At 39.9% G+C, this 21,271-nt stretch overlaps 1 protein-coding gene across 2 annotated transcripts in view; it reads left to right on the forward strand.

Annotated features, from left to right (window-relative positions):
• LOC126298730 (exportin-4-like) overlaps window positions 1–17,290 on the forward strand; it is a 196,533-nt gene extending 179,243 nt beyond the window's left edge. For both annotated transcript variants that reach the window (XM_049990169.1, XM_049990170.1), the window contains 2 exons: window positions 2,940–3,032; window positions 16,898–17,290. In XM_049990169.1, the coding sequence (XP_049846126.1) occupies window positions 2,940–3,032; window positions 16,898–17,092 (288 nt within the window). In that variant the 3' untranslated portion in view covers window positions 17,093–17,290. The remainder of the gene's footprint in view (window positions 1–2,939; window positions 3,033–16,897) is intronic.
• Window positions 17,291–21,271: the final 3,981 nt, after the last annotated feature.

The following is a 21,271-nucleotide window of genomic DNA, read 5'->3' on the forward strand; positions in this document are numbered from 1 at the left end:
AACTGTGCCCGCGCGCGCGCACACACACACACACACACACACACACACACACACACACACACACACACACACACACACACTCACCCTAATACTCCCACCAGTCTCAAGAATCAGCTATAAAGGAATGTGGCCCCTCCACCCTCATCGTCCAGTATCACCCTGGACTGTAGCAACTGAACCATATCCCTTACCAGGGCTTCCCCACCACCCACCCCTGCCCCCCCCCCCCCCACCCACCCCTGCCCCCTCCTCTCCCCAATATCAACCTGGACTGTAGCCCTTGCCAGGGCTTTGATTGCGCTGGTCAGCAAATTTAAACTTTTTTCTGCATCTGGTTTATAAATTGGTGGATTTATTTAATTTTGGGGTGCTGAATTCATTGGTAAAATCAGTTTTTCTCTATCACATTATATTTCCTAGATACACAACAGAATCAGAAACAGTACTGGAAAGCTGTGACAGAATTAAAACAAACAAGATATATGTGTTCAAAACTTTAGATTTCAATACTACTGAATGTATGTGTATATACAGATGATCTAAACATATTTTCAACTGTCATCTTTTTTGGTATTAAAAATGTGACAACAGTTCTCTTCTTTTGTTTGGCATTTAATCACTCTCCCTAACAAGACCCCCACAGTAGTAACTTATCAAAGGGTTCCAGTGACCTTGATAACGGTGTTTCATTGTATGGATGTCTTTGTAGACGAGTGTAAAACTGTTCACAGTTGCTCATAGCTTATGGCTACAAAATTTTACTGAAAGAAATCGATGTGGGGATGTGAAAAGTGAATTTTAAGCGACATTATACATTGTTGTAACTTTCTAACAGATCATTCATAATGAAAACATAGTTATCATCTCTTCTATTGCTCAAAAAGCCCTTTAACACTGCTTTGAGAGAGGACCCAGCAGCTACTTCAATATTTGTGAGTTTGATTTGAAAGGCTTAATCTTTCATCAATTTTCTTATTTGTGTTCCAAGAAATGCACCTTCTTTCAGCTTTCCTTCACTCAATTTACAAAACTTTTCTTTCACATGATTGAAGATAAAAAAAACACAAATCTTATGTCCTGTAACATTTTGGAAGGTAAATTTGGACTCCACACACCAAAATACATACTAATTAATAAATCACATCCCAGATGCAAAGTGGCTATTGAGTAGTGTTACGTACATTTACAAGCCACCATACAGTGTGTGGCAGAGGGTACCCTGTTCCACTTACAAATAGAGCGAGAGAAAAATGACGTCTATATGCCTCTGTATGAGCCCTAATTTCTCTTATCTTCATGGATCTTCATGGCCCTTTTCCAAAATGTACGTTGGCAGCAATAGAATCATTATGCAGTCAGCATTAAATGCAGGTTTCCAGAATTTTCTCAATAGTGTTCCTCAAAAAGAAGGTTGCCTTCTCTAGGGATTTCCATTTGAGTTCACAAAGCACCTCCATAATACTTGCACATTGTTTGAATCTATCGGTAACAAATCTAGCCTGTGAATTGCTTCGATATCTAACATGATGCCTGGAAATGAAGGACAACCTACCCAAGATCCTTCCTGCCCCTCCTAAAATGGTATTCCTTCTCCTGCCCAACCTACACAATATACTGGTCCATCCATATGCCACTCCTCTCCCAACCCCTTGCTACAGGAGTCATATCACTGTTTAAGATCCAAGTGCAAGACCTGCCCATTACGCTCACCCAGCATTTCTTATTCCAGGACCATTTGTATGTGTATGTACGTACTCTGGCTCATCAGAGGATTTATTCCCAAAGCTAGTATTCTTTCTCTTTTGAGTGTGCCTGTTGACAACCCAATGCGTCTGCTTATTCAGTGAGTGGCCTCCTTCAATCCTAAATTATTTGCATTCTGCCAGAACTTTCCTTACTATAATCATTCAGCCAACTATTTTCATAAGTAGTTTTGTTTAATTTGATCATGTGTTTAATGACTTTATTGTTTGGATACACAGAAAGTTTTATTTCATAAGTGTGTAGTAGTTCTGTTTGTTAGGTATGGGATTCTGAGGATGTTGATTTTTTGTATGTGAAATGTCAGTTGATGGCTGTTAACATTAGCCCTTTTGCTGCTACAGGCACACTGTGCATTCGGTGCTGAATATGGCTTTTTTGTGGCTGTACTGCTTGCCAAATGCAGTTACTTATGCTGAAAGCTGGTGTTCCAATACTTATCATCCAATTTTTAAAAAAAGAATCTGTGATGAAAAAATTTGATATTTCCACAACTTACAGTCTGATAGCTTTTCTCGATAAAGGACTCAGTTTATTTTCCTTGTAGCTCGTAGTTATTGCACTGAATCAAATTAAGTAAACCATTACATGAAATCTTAAAGAGTTTTCAGAGGTTAAAATGCATTGTGCAAACTGTGTGTATGGTTTATTTTAGCTGATACATTGATGTGTATGAAATGTAGATAAGATAAAAAAATTTGTTTAAAATTGAGAGCAGAACAATACCTCATTTCATTCTTGAGATATTGGTTTTTATATCCAGCGGACGGTCACACCACATGAGCCCATTTTTGTACCTGCGCTTTGGGAACTGTGGTCAAAGCAGTTGTCACATTTCATAGGCCCTAAATTGTTCAAGATAGTGAAGTGATGTCTTTTGCAAATGATAGCATGCAAAAGACAAACATGTTTTATAATAAATACTCAAAAGTTTTTTATTGGCCAAGATATGGTACTAACTCGTCCACAGCAGTGAGAGGTCAGTGGAATGGGATGTGTAAACATGTCAGTAGTGCTTCAGGAAACCTGGGGGCTGTGTTTAAACATTTCTCCAGCATCCAAGGAGCAGCAAAGTAGGATGAGTTAACTCATCCACAGAAGTTAAATGGTTAAACAAGCATATTACTTTGAAGAATCATAATTGTTCTCAGTTTTGATATTGTTATTTCTTTTTACAGTTCATAATGAAAATGATTCTCACTCGTCAAGTAAATTCAGATGCCATGACAAATGCTGGGTCAGCACTTTACGCACTTATTTGCTGTTTCCAGGTGAGCTATAAAATGTTCAGCTCTTATTACTCTACTAATGTATATTCTCTCTCTAAAATTCATGCACAGTTAGACTTTATTGCCAAGTAAACATGTATTATATTAGTATTACTTTCATTTGTGTGGTATTGAATGCAGATCGTTTCACATTTTAATATTGTTCTTTTTTATATGAACAGGAAATGGACATCATATTGTTTAATACACCAAATAAATCAGTGTAGTTATTTCAGCCTTACTTTATTTTTTCATGTCCAGAGATCAAAGTTTTTCATATCAAAATTAGGCTACATGCAATACTTTCTTGTCATAATTTATCAAAGGTACATTTACTTGCAAAGTTAGGACAAGTCAGAAGATATTCCGTATTCCAGTATTCGCGAAAATCCCATCTGTAGTCATATTCATCTGTGTAGGGGCTTCATAAAGTTAGTTGCATACACCGTTCCACAATAAGACTGTTGCACAACAAGAGTGACACTGTAGTAACACGGTTCACGTTTTCCGTCGCAATTCACATAGTGTAGACCGGGAACTGTGTCCTAGGCATGCCCGATGTGAACTGACTGGGCATGGCCCGTGCTGCCTGAGTTGTTGTTCCACTGGCAGAGGTCGCGGCCGAATTCTCGCATGCCCACTGGTGAACGGGACTCTACTTGCGGCAACTACCATGCCGTGCCGATGTGCGCCTCCCGCGATATTTCTGGTGGCTACTGCACTCCTCCTCCTCCTGGAGGTGAAGCCACTGCAATCCACTGGGTTGGAAGGTGGAGCGTCGTGCAGGAGTGATGACCTCCACGTCCATCGGAAGGCTGGAGTTGAGGGGATCTGCCAACCCTCGACCGAGAACCTTCAAATATGGCTGGAAGTGACCCATACGAAGAGGCCCCCATTGTCCCACCACCGGAGCCCGGGACAGAACGGGAGACAAGCTGTCGAACTCCTGATCCTGGTCCACTTCAGGAGGGGCAAGACCCAGTGGCGGGGACGAGGGGGAAGGTACGACCACATGTGAACCAGCTTCCTGAGAAACCGGGCGTGCGAGGAGGGCCGGCTCTCGCTGGGGCATCTCTAATGATGGCGATGCCGGTGCTGGAGCTGCCGAGGCTGAGAACCATCACAGTGTGGCGGAGTCACCGGGGGGAGGGGTGGTAGCGTCCCCTGATAAACCAACACGGGTGGTGGCAATGGGGAAGCCAGTGCCTGAGGGGTCGGAGGACGTAGCTGATTTTAGTGACGACGTACCTCCTGGTTCCCCGCCTGCAAGGTATAGAGTCGGTGGCCATTTTGGCGCAGGACCACAGCCGGTATCCACTGTGGATTGTGACCAAACCGACGTGCCCAGACCAACATACCCGGTGGAAAACCGGGTACTCCATTTGGTGTGGTCCAGTATGCCGTGAGGAAAAACTTCAACGCCTCCTCCGCAAGAAATCTGTGCACATACTTTTTCATCTGCATCTTAAATGTGTGCACCATGCTCTTGGCTTCCCCATTCGATTGTGAATGAAAGGGGGGCGAGCAAACGTGCCGAATACCAAAGCACCTACAAACATCCTGGAAGGTCTGCGAAATAAACTGAGGTCGTCCATTGTCCGAGACGAGAGTGACTGGCAGACTTTCCACAGAAAAGATTTTTACTAGTGCCTGGATTGCAAATTCTGAGGTGGTTGAGGAGCAGCGAACCACATACGGGAATCGGGACTAAGCATCAATGACAATGAGCCAAAAGCCATTGAGAAACGGGCCCGCAAAATTGATGTGAACACGTTCCCATGCCTGGGTTGCAGGCGGCCATGAAGAGAACGCTGGGCTGGGAGATGCCTGTTGGCTCGCACACTGGGAACAGGTGGCCATCAAGTGCCCAATTTTTCTGTCAATCCTGGGCCAGTACACATGTCTGCGAGCCAAGGTTTTAGTACGGGAAACACCCCAGTGCCCCTCATGTAATAACGTGGGGACTTCCCTTCGCAAACTTGCAGGAACAACCACGTGAGGAGCTGTATCATCGGTAGCCAGAAGGAGAACTCCTTCCAAGACAGAGAGGCGGTCTCGTAGAACAAAATAATTACGAAGAGGGTCCGAGGCCCGGCGTGGAGGTCGGGATGATCACCCCTGCTGAATGAGACAAACTACTTGCCGTAGAACTGGGTCAGCTGCCGTTTCCCTGGCGACTCTAGAACTAGTGATCGGGAAGCCATCAACCGCTTGGCGGGATGACACATCCAAATGAAAACACACAATCTCCTCTCGATCGAACTTAGCATCTGGGCCCACCGGTAGACAGGAAAGAGCGGCTGCATTGGCATGCTCTCCGGTAGGTCGAAAATGAATGTCATAATGGTACTTAGGGAGGAACAAGGCCCAGCGCTGTAGTCTGTGCTCCGCCCTATCCGGAATCTGAGAGGCGGGGCCAAATAACGATATTAACGGCTTATGGTCAGTGATTAACTGAAACTCCATGCCATACAAGAAAGGGTGAAACGTGGTAACAGTGTAGACAATGGCCACAACCTCTTTTTCCACCTGGGAGTAATGGGCCTGTGCGGGACTAAGAGTTTTAGATGCAAAAGCCAGTGGCTGCTCAGAACCATCCACATTGTGATGGGCCAAGACCGCCCCCACCCCATACTGTGAAGCATCTGTAGCCAGGACCAATGGCTTATGTGGGTCAAAAGTAGCCAAACAAGGCACTGACATGAGGAGGCCCTTCAATGAGGTGAACGCTCACTCGCATGCAAGCAACCAATCAAAAGGAACACCCTTGAGCAGTAGGCAGTACAGGGGGCGGGCTATGGTGGAAGCCCCGAGAATGAACTGGTGGTTATAGGCAATCTTGCCTATAAAGGCTTGTAACTCTTTCAGCAAAGTGGGCCTCAGAAGGTCGACGATACCTTGGACCAAACTTCCTAGCGGCTGGACGCCGTGCTGAGAGATGGTGTAGCCCACATACTCAATGGACGGTTGGAAGAAGTTTGACTTACGCAGGTTGCAACACAAGCCCACGGACCTGAATTTGAGAAAGAGGGTGCGAATGTTGTGCAAGTGTTCCTTCGTGCTGCGTCCTGTGACAATTATGTCGTCCAGGTAATTAATACAATGAGGGATTGTCGACATGACATGCTCAAGATAATGCTGGAATATCGTCGGGGCACTGGATATTCCGAAGGCCAACCGCTGGTATTGGTAAAGGCCAAACGGGGTGTTGAAGACCGCCAGCCGTTTGGAGTCCTCATCGAGTGGTATCTGATGATAAGCCTCCGAAAAATCGATTTTAGAAAAATATTGGCCTCCCACCGCAGCGGAGAACAAGTCATCAGCACGAGGCAAAGGATAGGTGTCCACCACTAATTGGGATTTAATGGTGGCTTTGAAATCGCCACAAAGACGTAATTTTCACAAGGGTTTCCTGACAATAATGAGGGGCGAAGCCCACTCACTAGAAGAAATGGGAAGAATGACCCCCAGGGCTACGCGCCGTGCGGGAGCTGCCGTAACGGCCGGATTGTACCGCTCGCACGTCAGCCATCCCAGGCACAGTGGACGCGGCCACGCCACTCTGAACTGCGACGACGTCGCACCACGCTTCCAACTGTTGACCTGCGGCGTGGGAGACTTCATACGATTGGGCAATGGACAGGATGTCCTCAAGGGAAGGGTCTTCTAACTGCAGGGCCCGTTGCCGGACCTCCCTATCAGGGGCTGAATGAACAATGACGTCACGCACCATAACGTGGGCATATGACTCTCGCGACTGCTCCGTGACAAAATGACACTTGCGACTAAGACCGTGCAGGGTAGTGGCCCACGCCCGGTAAGGCTGATGGGGCTGCTTCTTGCATTGATAGAACTCAACTCTAGCTGCCACAACATGCGTGCGGCGGCGATAATATGAAGACAGCAATGAACACAATGCGTCAAAAGACAAGGACGAGGGTACCTGCAACGGCGCTAGCTGCCGCAAATCTTGATACAGCTAGGGAGATATCCAAGACAAGAAAAGAGCACGACATACCTCTGCATCGGCAACACAAAACGCCTGGAAATACTGCCGAAGGCGATGTTCATATGCGCCCCCATCCTCCGCCATCTCGTCATACAGGGGAAAGGGAGGAGGGAATGGCGCTGGAGCAGACTGCGTGGAGAGCAACGCCGGAAGCACTTGTTTCATGGTGGCCATGAGCTCCGTCTGCTGCTCAACCAAAACCCGCACTAAATCCTTCATGCCTTGGATAAGCTGCAAAACCGGAACGACAATGCAACACGCAAAAGAACGACCCTACTCGTTGCCAGTTGTGTAGTAACACGGTTCACGTTTTCCGTCGCACTTCACATAGCGTAGACCGGGAACTGTGTCCTAGGCATGCCCGATATGAACTGATTGGGCACGGCCCGTGCTGCCTGAGTTGTTGTTGTTGTTGTTCCGCCGGCAGAGGTCGCAGCCGAATTCTCGCGTGCCCTCTTGTGGACGGGACTCTACTTGCGCCAACTACCGTCTGTGACGCGCCGTGCCGATGTGTGCCTCCCGTGAGCTTTCTGGTGGCTACTGCAGACACATTGTCAGAAGTGAGTACATGTTCTGGGTACCTGTTCTGCTGCATTTCAGATAATAAGTGCACAACACTGACTGACTGAAATAGCACAGCAACCAGAAACATGTTCCAAGGTTGAAGTATGTGGGACAGAAGGATTCTTGTGGAAAATATGTGTAAATTGCATTCTGACAGTATATGGACCAATTGGAATGTCACATCCAGATTTAGAGGAATGGTAGCAACAATTTGGCTAAGGCTGTACAGATTCCCGAAGAAGTTCAGTTCTTGCACCATGCGATTTCCAGTGATGAAGATGTTCACTCAGTGATTCTTGAATGATTCTATGGCCAAGGACTGGAGTTCTGTTGTCAATGAATTGAACAATTGGTAAAACATTCAGATCATTGTTGACAGAGACCTGATGAAAAATAGTGTCATGAATCTCTGTCACTATGAAGTGCAGTGCAGCACAACAAAAGTTACTTGGCCTGCCATAACACGGTGTAACTTAATCTTTAGTCCACTTCTATATTGACATCTGTATTCATATGTTTGCTGTTTAAAATGTTTTTCTTAGTCCTAAATGCCTGTTTTGTCAATGCAGTCTCTCTCTTCACTTCCGTTAAGTATCTATAGTTCTCTGTGATTATGCTACTGAAATAACAATATTGTTTCACCTGATCAGTTCTGACATCGTCAATTTTTATGCTAGTTTTTATTTCTCCCATTATTATTTTTTTCCATTCTGCCATTATGTTTGTTTTTCATTTCCAATGTTAAAGTGTGTCTTATAGGACTTGCAACATTCTATCAATATCTTTCTCAGAGGCTGCAACTATCACAGTGTCATCAGCAAATCTAATACAGTGTATCCTTTCGCCATTGGCTTTATTCCCTTTGTCTTCTCCTTCATGCTTTGAATAGCTTCCTCAATGAACACGTTAATAAATATAGGGATAGGGGACATCCTTGTCTAGCTCCTTTTGTACTTGTGGCCTGTTTCTCTATCTTACCGATGTTTATTTTTGTGCTTTGATTCTGATACAGATGATTAACCATTCTTCTTTCTTCCAATCAATCCTATTTCTTTCATAGTTCTAAAGAGTAGTTCCCTGTCACATTGTCAAAAGCTTTTTCTAAATCAACAGAGATAAGAAAAGTTCTTGTATTCATATCCATCCTTCTCTCTAATAGTATGTGCAAGACAGACTTGCTTCTCTTGTTCCTCTGCCTTCTCTAATTCAAAACTGGTCTTTTCCAATATACGACTACTTATTTATATCTCCCTTTATCCTGCTTTTAACTATATTAGTGAATATTTTAGAGGCATGGGATAATATTGAGTGTGTTTTATAATTGGTGCAGTCAGTTGCCTTTCTTGTTTTAGGTATGCTAATGGTTCTGCATTGTGTGAAGTCTTTTGGCATGATTCATCTTTTGCATATGTCATTTATTACTCTTCATAATTGGTCTTACATGTTATTACCTAAATTTTTCAGCAATTCTGCAGGATGTCATCAACACCAGTCGCTTTTCCTTCTTTGGGGTTCCAAAGGGTGTTTTCAAATTAATTTCTCATGATTTGAGGACCTTGCACTTCTCTTTCACATTCATTGATATGTTCATTCTTGAAGCCTTTATCATCGTACAGTTCTAGGTATTCATTCCAATGACGACATATCTCATCAGCGTGTGTCAGTGATATTCCCTCTTTATTTTTTACTACTATAGATTTTGTTCTGTACTGAAGGACTCTGATTTTTGTATAAATGTGGTCCTGTTTTCCCTTTTTGTGATCTTCTTCTATCTCTTCAGCAAGGCTTTTTGTCTGTTTCAGTTTTTCTTGTCTGCATTTGGTTATGATGTAATTTTTAATTCTTTTGTATTCATCTACATTATTTTCATTCCTGAGCTGTTTCCTTTTCTGGATTAGATCTATAGTATTTCTTCTGTCATCCAAGATTTTTTTATGTTCTAGTTTCCTTTTTCCTGAAATCTCATTTGTTACTCCAGTTGTCCCTATCTTGATTTTATTATTCCACTGGTCTACCACCTCAAAACTCTTTCCTTCGCCTGTGATTGCCACGTCATTGGCATGCAGGAAGTAGATTATCTAATTTGGTGGTGCTTTGTCATTGGTGTATACTATGAAAATTAAAAGTGGGCGGAAGGGCAACAAAACACTACCATGAGTGAGCCCAGTTTTCAGACGTTGCCATCACCTCTTCCTGCCTATAGAATGACATACAACATTCTGTTTTGGAGCAGTGATTTTTATAATGTGGTAATTTCGTATTTGTTGTACAGTTTTGTCGTGGTCAGTGTGTGTGGTTCATTGTGTTGTATGCATAACTTAAGTCAACCAGAGCAAGTCCTGTTACTTGTTCATTTTGATGTCCTTCCTCTAAATGTTCAGTGATGGACAAGATTTTTCTGGTGAATGATTCTCCTGATCTGGTGATTGTTGGAGGGGTGAGTTTGGGTTCACTGTGCAGTTAAATATCACTTGTTCTTACAATTTGTGTAGGTTTCATAAGAGTGATATTGAGCATGAGTTCTTTTAAGGCAAGAGGCACAACAAAATTATTTGATTCTTGGTGTGGGCATCTATTGATTTTGAACTTCAGACATATTTTACTGGATTTCCCATTAGTTGTTACTTTGGATAGTTATTTGGCAACCTTGGAGTTGCAGTTAAGTTTATTAAGTTGCAGGTCATTTTGCTGCTCTGTGTCATGTCCATCCCTACTTTGGTTTTTTCTCACTCAGCATTTCCATTAGTGTAGTTCTGCATGAGACTGTCTCTGTAGTAGGTTGAGTTTCTTTACTTCTGCATCAAAATCTTTAGCATGTTGTATCCATTTGGCCTTTTTAAAATGAAACATTCTCCGAAATGTTTTTGTTCTTCTAACTGGATCGTATGTCTGGATTTCAGTTGGACTGTGTTGACTTTTAGAGATAGGGTTTTATGTGGTTCCCAAGCACTGGTTGTGACTGTTTGTACTGGTGAAACAGTTAAAAAGATTGTAACCATGGTGCCATATTTTCCTTTTAAAGGTGCAAGGTAATTTTGGATTGTATAATAGTAATAAGTTATTTATTTTAGCCCGTTGCTCCAATATATGGTCATTGTCATCTGTTTCCTTACAGCCCCCATATGGTGCTGTGTCTATGAAAATATTCTATTATGAGCTGTTTTCTGGTTACAGAAGTTTTTCTATAATGTCAGGCGGATCTTTTCTTCAGGGAGTTGATATATAGATGTCACAGTGAAAGTGCAGCATTTGTTTGTTAGTAACTCGATGTTATTGCATTTGGTCCTGTCTGTTGATGTTACGGCCCTGTCAGGTTTTATGAAGATTGTTGTGCCATATTTAGGGTGTGGAGATTCTAAGGCTAAGCACATTCTCTCTCCTTCTGGTCTTATTTCTCCTTTGTCTTGAATGCACAGTATGTCCCATTTGCATTTGCAGCAAAGTTATGACAGTATTTGTTGTTTATTTTTAGTCATTCTCTCAACACATTTATGCTTGCAGTGGTCAAGGTTGACTCCAACAAGCATAATTTCTCTTTCTCATTTCACTTCGATTTATAGTTGTAAAAGAATTGGGTGCTGTTCTTTTTTTTAATCATGTTTCCAGGCATTTTCTGTTTGGATAGTTCCCACATGGAGGCTCCTCCTTTGTTCCCCATTATTTCAACTGAAAAATCATATTGTAGCGCCCCCTGTAGTAATTTTGATTTGATAATTAGCAGTTCTGTACCAGTTCTGAACTCTCATTAGTGATCACCCATTTTCCTTTCAGTTGCCTCCCCACCATTCTTTTTTTCCTCTTCCATATTAATAGTACATTTTGTTCCTTTTCTTGTCTACTGTTATGTCTTTTATAGTGGGTTTAAATTCATTTTTCGCTCCTAGACATCATCATTTCACATGTATTTACATGTTTACACATTCCTTTCCCACTCTAAAACAGCTGTTATCTTTATTATTTTCACTGTACCTGAGGTGTTCTGTCTTTCTTGATTGTTTCAACTATGTCCTCATTTTAATGCTATTTTTTTTATAAATAAACAAGCTTTCAGAAATAGGTTTCCAACTGCACAGATTGCTATTATTCCATTTGTTGGAAATTTTAATCATCTCTAAAAGTGTCTGATCTTTTACTGGTCATCAACAATTTTAAGTTCAATAGCGATTTCCGTTTTGGTTCATAAGTTTGTGTATTCAGCTAGTAGTGCATTTATTCAACACCTAATAGTAGACAATTAATAACAAGAAGATTGTATTAAATAAATGTGGGAATTCTTTAAAGTGAAATCACAGTGCTGTGTTTGTCACAATAATAGACACACAAATGCAAAATACATTTTTACGGCGGTACACAATTAAATGGTACTGGCTGTGAAATAATCTTCTTATCAACAATTTATAATTGCTATGCATATAATAAATTTTGCTGTCACTATTTCTGCACTGGCACAAGAAATGAGAATGCTGTTTACAAGCAAACATCTGAAAAGAAAACTACTTATGTAAAATTTGGCTTTCACTCTTTCTAAGCTGATAGCAGCAATAATTTCAGTATGCATCTTCTTTATCAGTCACATTAAAGTTGTGCAGAGCTCATTATATTTCCTTATTAACCCTAAAGCCTGTAGCCTTAGTATGTACTCGCATGCTGTGAGCATCCACACTGGCAGTATCCTGACCATGTACTCACCAGTTGTAGTCGAGCAGGTAAAACTGTATTGCTCTGCTGACGGTCAATGATGGGCAATACTACTTTGTCAGCTCACTGTAGATATATCTGTGCAGACTCACCTTAAAGATCTTCAGTACAAAGTGGGCATGTCTGATGAAATCAAGTGTTGAATCTTACAGTCTGAGTGACACTAACGCGAAATGATACAGCCACATACTTCATGCAGCGTCACATCATAGCAGAGTCTTGTGATTCTTAGTGAGTTGATGAATTGGCATAAGTAACAATAGAAGTGATCCAGATATTGATGATGACATTGATACTGACTGACTGGAAAAAATGCCTAAACAACTGAAAAGAAACACTGGATAGTGAAGACGAGATCGAAAAAGTTCTGCGGCATGAAGAAGACTGGAAGTGGGAAGGAGTTGACAGTTCTTACTGTGCCTTTGAAAATACCATTTGTTGGTAAACGTGGACCAATGAAATAAGTAAATTCTGCTGCTGAAGCATGCGAGCTGCATTTTGGTGAGTCGATTGTAGAAACATTCCTGAATGAAACTAATTGTTTAGCTGCAGTTTTTATTCAGAAACAGGCTGTTATACATCACATTCTAGGCTTTGTAACTGGTTACATGTTGATACAGATGAGCTTTGTTTTCTTGCACTGCATACGTAGATGGGAAATAGTTAGAAATCATCCATAAAATCTTATTTCAGCAAACATTGCCTTCTGAATGTGCCGACTATTTACCAGAATATGCAACAAGACAAATCTGAGTTACTTTGTAGATTCCTTTATTCTGTAAACAATGAGGAACTGCATGCATTTGAGAGAAATAAAAGATTGTTCAAGTAGGGATCAGTCATTCAGCATTTGGATGAAACCTTTAAAAATTCATACAACATGGGGTAAAATTTCTGCGGATGGACCTTTTATGTGATGGAAAAGAAGGTTGGCAACAAAAATTTACCTACCTCTAAAAGCAGCACCATTTGGAATGAAGTCCTATGGCATCTGTGAATCATCGACATGATATTTATAGCAATTTATTATTTATACGGGAAGCTCCACAGAGACAGAAATGAAGTTTCCTTCTGCAGATACTCTGAAAACAAGTCAGACTGTAGTAAAACTTGTTGAGCCTCTTCTCAACATAAGTCATATATGCTCTGGGTGGACAACTAATAAAACAACGTGCATTTGTGTCACTTTTTGAAGGAAAGAGGTATGGAAGTCACAGACACACTTTGGCTGAATAAGAAGATACATGATACCTTGAAAAATACAAGATTCAAGTAAGGTGAACTGGTAGCATATCACTCACAGGGTGTTATGGTACTTAAAGTGATAGATGAAAAATGGATGGGCTTTATTTTAGCATTCTGTAATGATATAGTTGGTACAGCAATCAAAAGTGGCATTAAAGAATACTTTTCTTTTATGGGTTGTGTAGATCTAAAGGATCAGAAACAACAACATTTTTTCGTGGAAAGGAGGAAAAGTGTAAAGTAATATATGGAAACATTTGGTTGGCTGGTGAATATTACAGTGCATAATGCATTTATTATTTATAAAGTCAGTAAAAAGACAAAGAATGAAACACATGTAAATTACAGGTTGCTTCTCATGTCAGAACTGCTGGAAATTTGCAGGAAGAGTGTAGCTTCACCTCAATGTGGGTGGCCTTCAAATGCTATGCCTAAATGTCTCACAGCAAGGAATTTCATTGAGAAGATCCCACCCACAGACTAGAGGATAAATCCTACAAGAGAGGCACAGTATGCTACAGGAAAATGAAAGGAAACATCGTTCTAGTGCAAGGACTGTGGTGTAGGACTTTGTTTCGAGGTACACTGCACTGAAAATGTATGTTTAATTAAAGTGAAGATGTGTATTGTTAACAATTCCTGAAAATTTAATTAATTTTCTACAAATAATTCCCACCTTAGAGCAATTTCACTAAACCACTACATTCTGCATTCCTGTACCAGCTGGCCATATCAGCTACTGCCAGTAGGCTAGGTGCACATATGGAAAATAACAGCTTGAAGGGTTGAAAATAAAGATAAGAACACTTAAGTTACTTTGGTCGTTCTACTGCATTTAGATTCCATTAACTAATGCTTTTTCACATTAAGGACATAGATGGGACTAGTGATCTGCCTTAGGATATAGTTCAATGTGTATCGTAATTCCTTTTGCCTTTCAGATGAATGAAAAAGTCAGCAAATCACTAAATGTGAGTAAAGCAGTTATTCACAGTTGTGGATTTTCAACCTCATCAGTTCCATTTTTGAGGGAAAAGAATTTCCAAGCTTTTCTAAAGGATTTGAATTCTTCTTTTTGGCTGATACGGCTGCTGGTTTTACTTACTTTATGCCAAAAATAGCATCCTTGATGTGTGTTGAAACTAAAGAAATCATGTCATTTTTGCAAAATAAAATGCACGAATAATATAAATAGGAGCAAGGGTTTCCAAATTTGTTTAATTCCTGCCAGGACAAGAGTATTTGAGATGCATACAATTGTATTTATGAAATATGTTCTTTATAGTCAGAACTGCTCAGGACTACCCTTCTTGAGAGAGGGATGGAGAGAATAGCTGACAGCAGGATAGGAGGATATGAGTACACGGACAGCGACAGCTCTCACAGGTATAGGCAGGTATAACTGTACCGTATTTCCTCGAACCTAAGCCGCACTTTTTTCTCGGTTTTTGTAATCCAAAAAACTGCCTGCGGCTTAGAATTGAGTGCAAAGTAATCAGAAGTTCTGAAAATTGTTGGTAGGTGCCACCACAACTAACTTCTGCTGTTGAATGTATGTGGCGCTACACAGGCATGCTTTACAGACACAAAGATAAATATTGGCGCCAAAACATGTGCATCAGTAAATAAATTAAAAGAAAAGGTAGAAGAATGTAAACATTATGCCATGTATTCTTTCGTGTTTGCTGCTATCTCATTTAAATCCAGTCTGCCTAATAAACTACGAAACTAGGGTGAGACAACAGCAAACGTGGAAGAATATACATATCATGTCATGTTCATATTCATATTATTTTTATGCTGAATAGTGATACAATCAGAAATGAAGCACAGCAACTGACCTATTTTTAAATCTAAGACAACTCTAATTTCTGTGCAGAATGTAATTTACTAAAGAGGCGTCTGCAAAGATTTTCAAACGGAGAAAATTTTTCGCTAAACTCTCGTTCAGAACATCTATCATACGCAGTCTATTACTTGGTTCTTGTTGATCATTATCAAATAAAGCAGCAGTTTAAGTAACAACAAATATAGCCTCTAGCCATTGTTTCGCCTATGAGACAATTCCTCTTTTTTTGTAAGCCGTGGTAGCGCGCACAAGAGCAAGCCATGCCGCGCCTGGCGACAGGTCGTAAACACTCATTATCAGAATGCGACAAACAATGCATGACACATTACAACAATGCAGTTTCAGCTTAGAGTGACGTAAACACCTATAAAATGAGAATGGCATTTATCAGATCAAAGCAAAATAAGCAATCAATTTAAACCAGACGAAGCAGGTGAAAAAGGAAGGGTACCCATACAAATACATGCATAGCGCCTGACACATAGCAATGGCTACTTGGTAAAGCTTAACTGTTATGCTTACGACTCAATCCAAACTACTGTAGCTGTATCTTCATCCATTCGACCTAAATTGTGTCTCATGTTACAATGGACCAACTTTGTTTTGATTTGGAGGTGCAGTCTAAAACTTTTCTCTCTCCTTGAATTTCGAGTCTCAAATTTCAGGTGCGGCTTAGATTCAAGTAAATACGGTAGGTTGTTTGCAGTAAGAAGAGGAAAGGGACCGAACAGAGGGAAATTGCTTAAAAATCAATGTAGAAGCAGTCAAAGAATCAAGACAGGGTCAAAGAATGATAATGATATGTGTATTCCAAAATTAAAATTGTAAGCAACATATGAGACATTGAGAACTGTAGTAGAACTGAAGCCGATTTTATTTTATTTATTTATTTATTTTTATTTATTTTTTTTTGGGGGGGGGGGGGGCATTGGAAGGTGAACATGGTGGATTAAAGTGAGTAGTGGAGATTGATGCCTGGAGGTCGTGGAACCAAAGGGTTTGAAGTTCAGTTTATGGAGCATCTGATGAAATTGATCAAAGTTTGCTGAGAAGCAAACCCTGAAACTGTTGGGTGGTCAGGCTAGTTCTTTACTACACATTCGTGACAAAAATCTTACAAGTAGACAGTTGATTGCCATACTTGCATAAAATGATGCATACCTCCAACCATGTTTGTTAACAGTATCCCTCTATTAGGTCTCCATTTCCTCCCTTGCCTTTTCCCCGTTTGCATCTATAGTAACTGTTGCTGCTCTTATGCTTGTATCCTCTTCTTGTCCCTTTGTATCCTCAACCACAATTCATTTCCTTCCTTCATTCATTTCAGATTTCAGAGCTGAGCAATCATCACTACTACTTTACGTGCCTACTCCCCACTCAGTGCCTCAGCTATAATATTGTCTAGATCCAACCCAGGATTTCCCATTCTTGTTTTTCTATCCTGGTACTATAACAGTATTTTTCAAGTATTTGTGGTAATACAATACAATTCATCATTTTTAGGATGAATATCAAGTTGTTGTTCAGAAAGCATTGAATTCCCAGGCAGATGAAGGAAGTGCTGACAGATTAAGAATTGCTTTCCAAAAGCTGACCCAAAGTGCTTCACTGAACATGGACCGTCAAGAAAAAAAGAAGTTCAGGGAAAACTTTGAAACATTTGTTGCTGATGTTAGTGGTTTCCTGTTTTACAAATAATGTTTGTTTTGTACAGATGAATGTGATGTATGTTTTTAAATGTTTGTGGAAATACATTTATTTAATGATCACTAGATGCAGTCAAAATGTTATCATGTATGTGAACTAGCAAAGATAGTAGACATAGTGAAAAATTTGAAATATTTGTTGCTTATGTAAATGATAGAATTTTTGGTTAAATAAAGATAGTCTTATGTATTTGATAGTTTACTCATTTATTTTGACTCACAAGGGAACATTCCCAAGTGTAAATAAATGATCTTGATGAAACTTGACAGGTGTGCACAGGGGGGAAAATAATGCAATGTGTTTTTCTTTTTTTACCCCCAATTTCACTTCAAATGGGTAAAACACACCCCAAAAGGTCATTTGGTATATTAGGTTTAGAGGGAATATCTCCAAAATAATGATACATAAAAAATGTTTTTCATATAAAAGTTGATATGTAAATAAAATTCTTGAAAACTGTATAATCAGCTTTTGTAATAATTTGAAATTTTGCAAAATACCCCACCACCATTAACTAATTTTGAAAAATGAAAACTTTTATTACAACATAAATTAAAGCAGTTTTCAAGCCTCATATATCCATGTGTAATAAAGTTGGTTTCTGAAATATCATTTTTGTAAAATAAACTGCACGCAGTGTGTTGATGGAGTATTTTCAACATAACCAATTAAAATAACTAAACATTCATTATTGTTCTAATTATTTATGTTACTTACATTTATTTTATTGTTTTTATGTGTTGCATTCATCTCTCTCTCTCTCTCTCTCTCTCTCTCTCTCTCTCTCTCTCTCTCTCTCTCTCTCTCTCTCTCTCTCCCTCTCCCTCTCCCCCCCTCCCCCCCCCCTCTTCCTTCCCTCCCTCCTCCTCATCTTTTTTAAATATATATATTTTCTTAATTGAAAACAATAAGTAATTCATTATTCCTGTACAAAATCCTTACAATAATTATAATATTTAAATAATTGCTTAAAACTTAATATTTTTACACCATGCACACAAAATGATTTTTTTTCCCTCATAATATACCTGACTGAGAACACAATATAAAAGAAAATTCAGCAGGGTTTCAAATGGTTACAGGTGATCCTTTTAAATATCCTGATTTGTATCAGGCATGTTTCAGTACATAGGTAAGCCTTGGCAAAAACAATTGATTATATACTAGTAGCCGCAACTTGATTATATTGTTTCTCAAGTGGAGATTGATATCGTCATCATTCAACATAACTAGATCTGAACCTCTCACAAAGTTCTTCCAACATCAAAAACTTTATACGTCCCATGGCTGTACCTGTGCTGTTGTGCAAAGCTTCTTGAATTTCAGATATAAGGATTGAATCTCTTCTTGACCTGTATCCTTATTTTGATATGGCCTAATTTCTTCTGAGCAACTATAAAGTTTCTTCATGTAATCTGTCTATCTTCCTGCTTCAGTTTCTGTTTCCATTACCCACTTACCTCTTTCATCACTGGTCGCTGCACTCCTTAGCAGACACAGTGGTCATTGCAGCTGCGCAGACTACTCTAGCACACCACCTGTCAAACCAAAATTCTCAACTTATCTTACACTACATATGTGGTGCCCTTTGCCCATTATCCTCATTACACACAGCATTTCACGAATTCCCATAAGAGTTCAATCATGGTGTGCATCTGGACTGAAGTGATCAGTTGGTTTTCTTACCTTAATTATGTGTAAGTGCTGTCCAATCTTTGGGACATGTGAACAAAATCATCCTTGAAATGCCACACAGAGAACCATATGAGAAGAGCAAGTATGGCTGCAGGCCACTAACCAGCCTCATTTGTCGAGAATTGCAAAATTTCAAGAACAGATTATTATAGCTCCTTTTATGATTTTACACACCTCGGTCAATACTACAATTAAGAAAGGAGATGGTTTGCAGACTATTACGTTGGTTAGTTCATTGTTTACACCAATAGTGGCAGTAACTGTGTGATGATAGTCTAGACATATCCCTGACATTTACAAAACACCTAGCACTAACAGAACAGAAGCTAAAATCAAGAAATAATATATTAAGGACACTGACAGGTGCTAGCTGTGGATCTAATGCAAACACCATAAGAACTACAACCCAAGCACTTGTGTATCCTGTTCTTCTGTTTAGAGTGAAAGTAGCAATGTCAACAAAATATATATCCATCTAAATGTGCATCACGACAGGAACTCTTAAATCCAAACGCATTCCAAGGCTGTCAATACTCACCAGTATTGTCCCTCGTAATCCGTTACTCACCAATAGTGTTCCTCGTAATCCCCGATGACAATGGATGAAACTAAAAACATCCAGAGCTTTACCAGTTCATGAAGCATTGAATAACTTACAGTGCACCAGACTAAAATCTACAGAACCAGTCTGAGTAAACAATGGCCAACTTGCCTCAGAAGGCTATAATCCAAGAAATGAATTGAGAAATCAGTGGATGTCCTTCCATGGTCATAAGAAGTTAGGTAAAACAGATCTGACCAGCCAACCTCAAGGAGCAAACCAACCAAAATCAATATGGAGTTCCCTCAACTGTATCAGAACTTACTACACCATGACCAAAGCAACATGACACACATGGGGAATTACCAATGATGACCTGTGTGATTGCTGAACAAATACTGAAGCACATTTTACGTGAAAGCCTGAAAAGAAAGCTCATGGGTACAGGGAAAGACCTCGTAGACCCAATACATGCAGCAGTTCACAGTCTGGACTCTTTGGATAACCAACTATGATGGAAATCTCAACTTATAGCTATTGCCAGTTCTCCAGCTTTCATTATTACCTATACAGTCACACATACATATGAGCTGTGATTAAAAAAGTAATGGCAATTTTTTGATTTTGCGGGCTTTATACATACGATTTTCAGAATTATGTTCCTGACGTATGTTTGCATTTTCAGCTGTTTTGACTATTTAGCTTATTGTTGACAGTCAAAAGTTATGTGGGTGTTTTGGAATGCTCAATAAATGTTTACTTTCAAAAGAGATGGATAAAAGAACTTTCATTAAATTATGCTCGAGAAATGGATTAAAGTGCAGCACCGCATTCAAAATGTTGACTGTGGCTTTTGATCAATCTACTATGAGTAAGACAAGAGTTTACAAGTGGTTTAAGCATTTCAAAGAGGGTCAGAAAGACGAAGATGATGACCACCACAACAATTGCTGAAGAAAATTTGGAAGAAGTAAAGAAAATGGTTCTGGAAAATAATCAAATTACCATCAGAGAGGTTGCTGGTGATGGCAGCATATCCTTGGGCTCATGCCATACAATTTTTTGAGATGTTTTGTGCATGAAATGCGTAGCAGCATTGAGTTTGTTCCAAAATTGTTGAATTTTTACCAAAAACGACTTCATGTAGACATTGCTCAGGAAATGCTCAATGTAGCTGACAATAATGCAGAACTTCTGGAGAAGGTTGTAACAGGTGACGAAACATGGGCATACACATATGGCATTGAAACAGAGGTCCAACTATCCCTATGGAAACTGCTTGATGTGACAAGACAAAAAAAATTGAAAAGTTCTATCACATGTGAAGGTTCTTCCCACTGTTTTCTTCGATTGCAATGGGATAGTGCATCATGAGTTCCTGCCTCACGGTCATACGTTCAATAGGGAATACTATCTAGAAATTACGCACAATTTGTATGAAGCAATCCGAAGAAAAGACCAGAACTATGGCAAAACCACTCATGAAAATTGCATCACAATAAGGCTGAAGAGAAGCGTGAAAGGACGTCGTTTTGTCACCACTGATGAGATAAAAACAGACTCACTGAAGGAGCTGAACACCACAACAAAAAGTGAGTTCCAGGATTGGAAAATTTGCTGCCATAAGTGCATCTTATTTACTTTCTTTTGCATGATAAATACTTTTCACCTAACTGAGGAGTTAACCCAGTGTAGTGTTGTGTAGGACATCAGTGAACAAAAATATGTTAATTTATTTATTTCTGCTTCCAAAGTAGTCGATATTATTGTGCCAAAAGTAACTGACACACACTGTATTAGTAGGTCTACTGTACAGTTTAAAGTTTGTTTTTATCAGTATCCTCACACAAGAACTTGGAACTTCCTATGCTGTTTATTTATTGCGTTGTTTTTTTTTTTTTTTTTGGACAAAAAAGGTTTATAGCTAATCCATT

This window comes from Schistocerca gregaria, chromosome X (assembly GCF_023897955.1).
Source record: "Schistocerca gregaria isolate iqSchGreg1 chromosome X, iqSchGreg1.2, whole genome shotgun sequence".
Taxonomy (NCBI): Eukaryota; Metazoa; Arthropoda; class Insecta; order Orthoptera; family Acrididae; genus Schistocerca; species Schistocerca gregaria.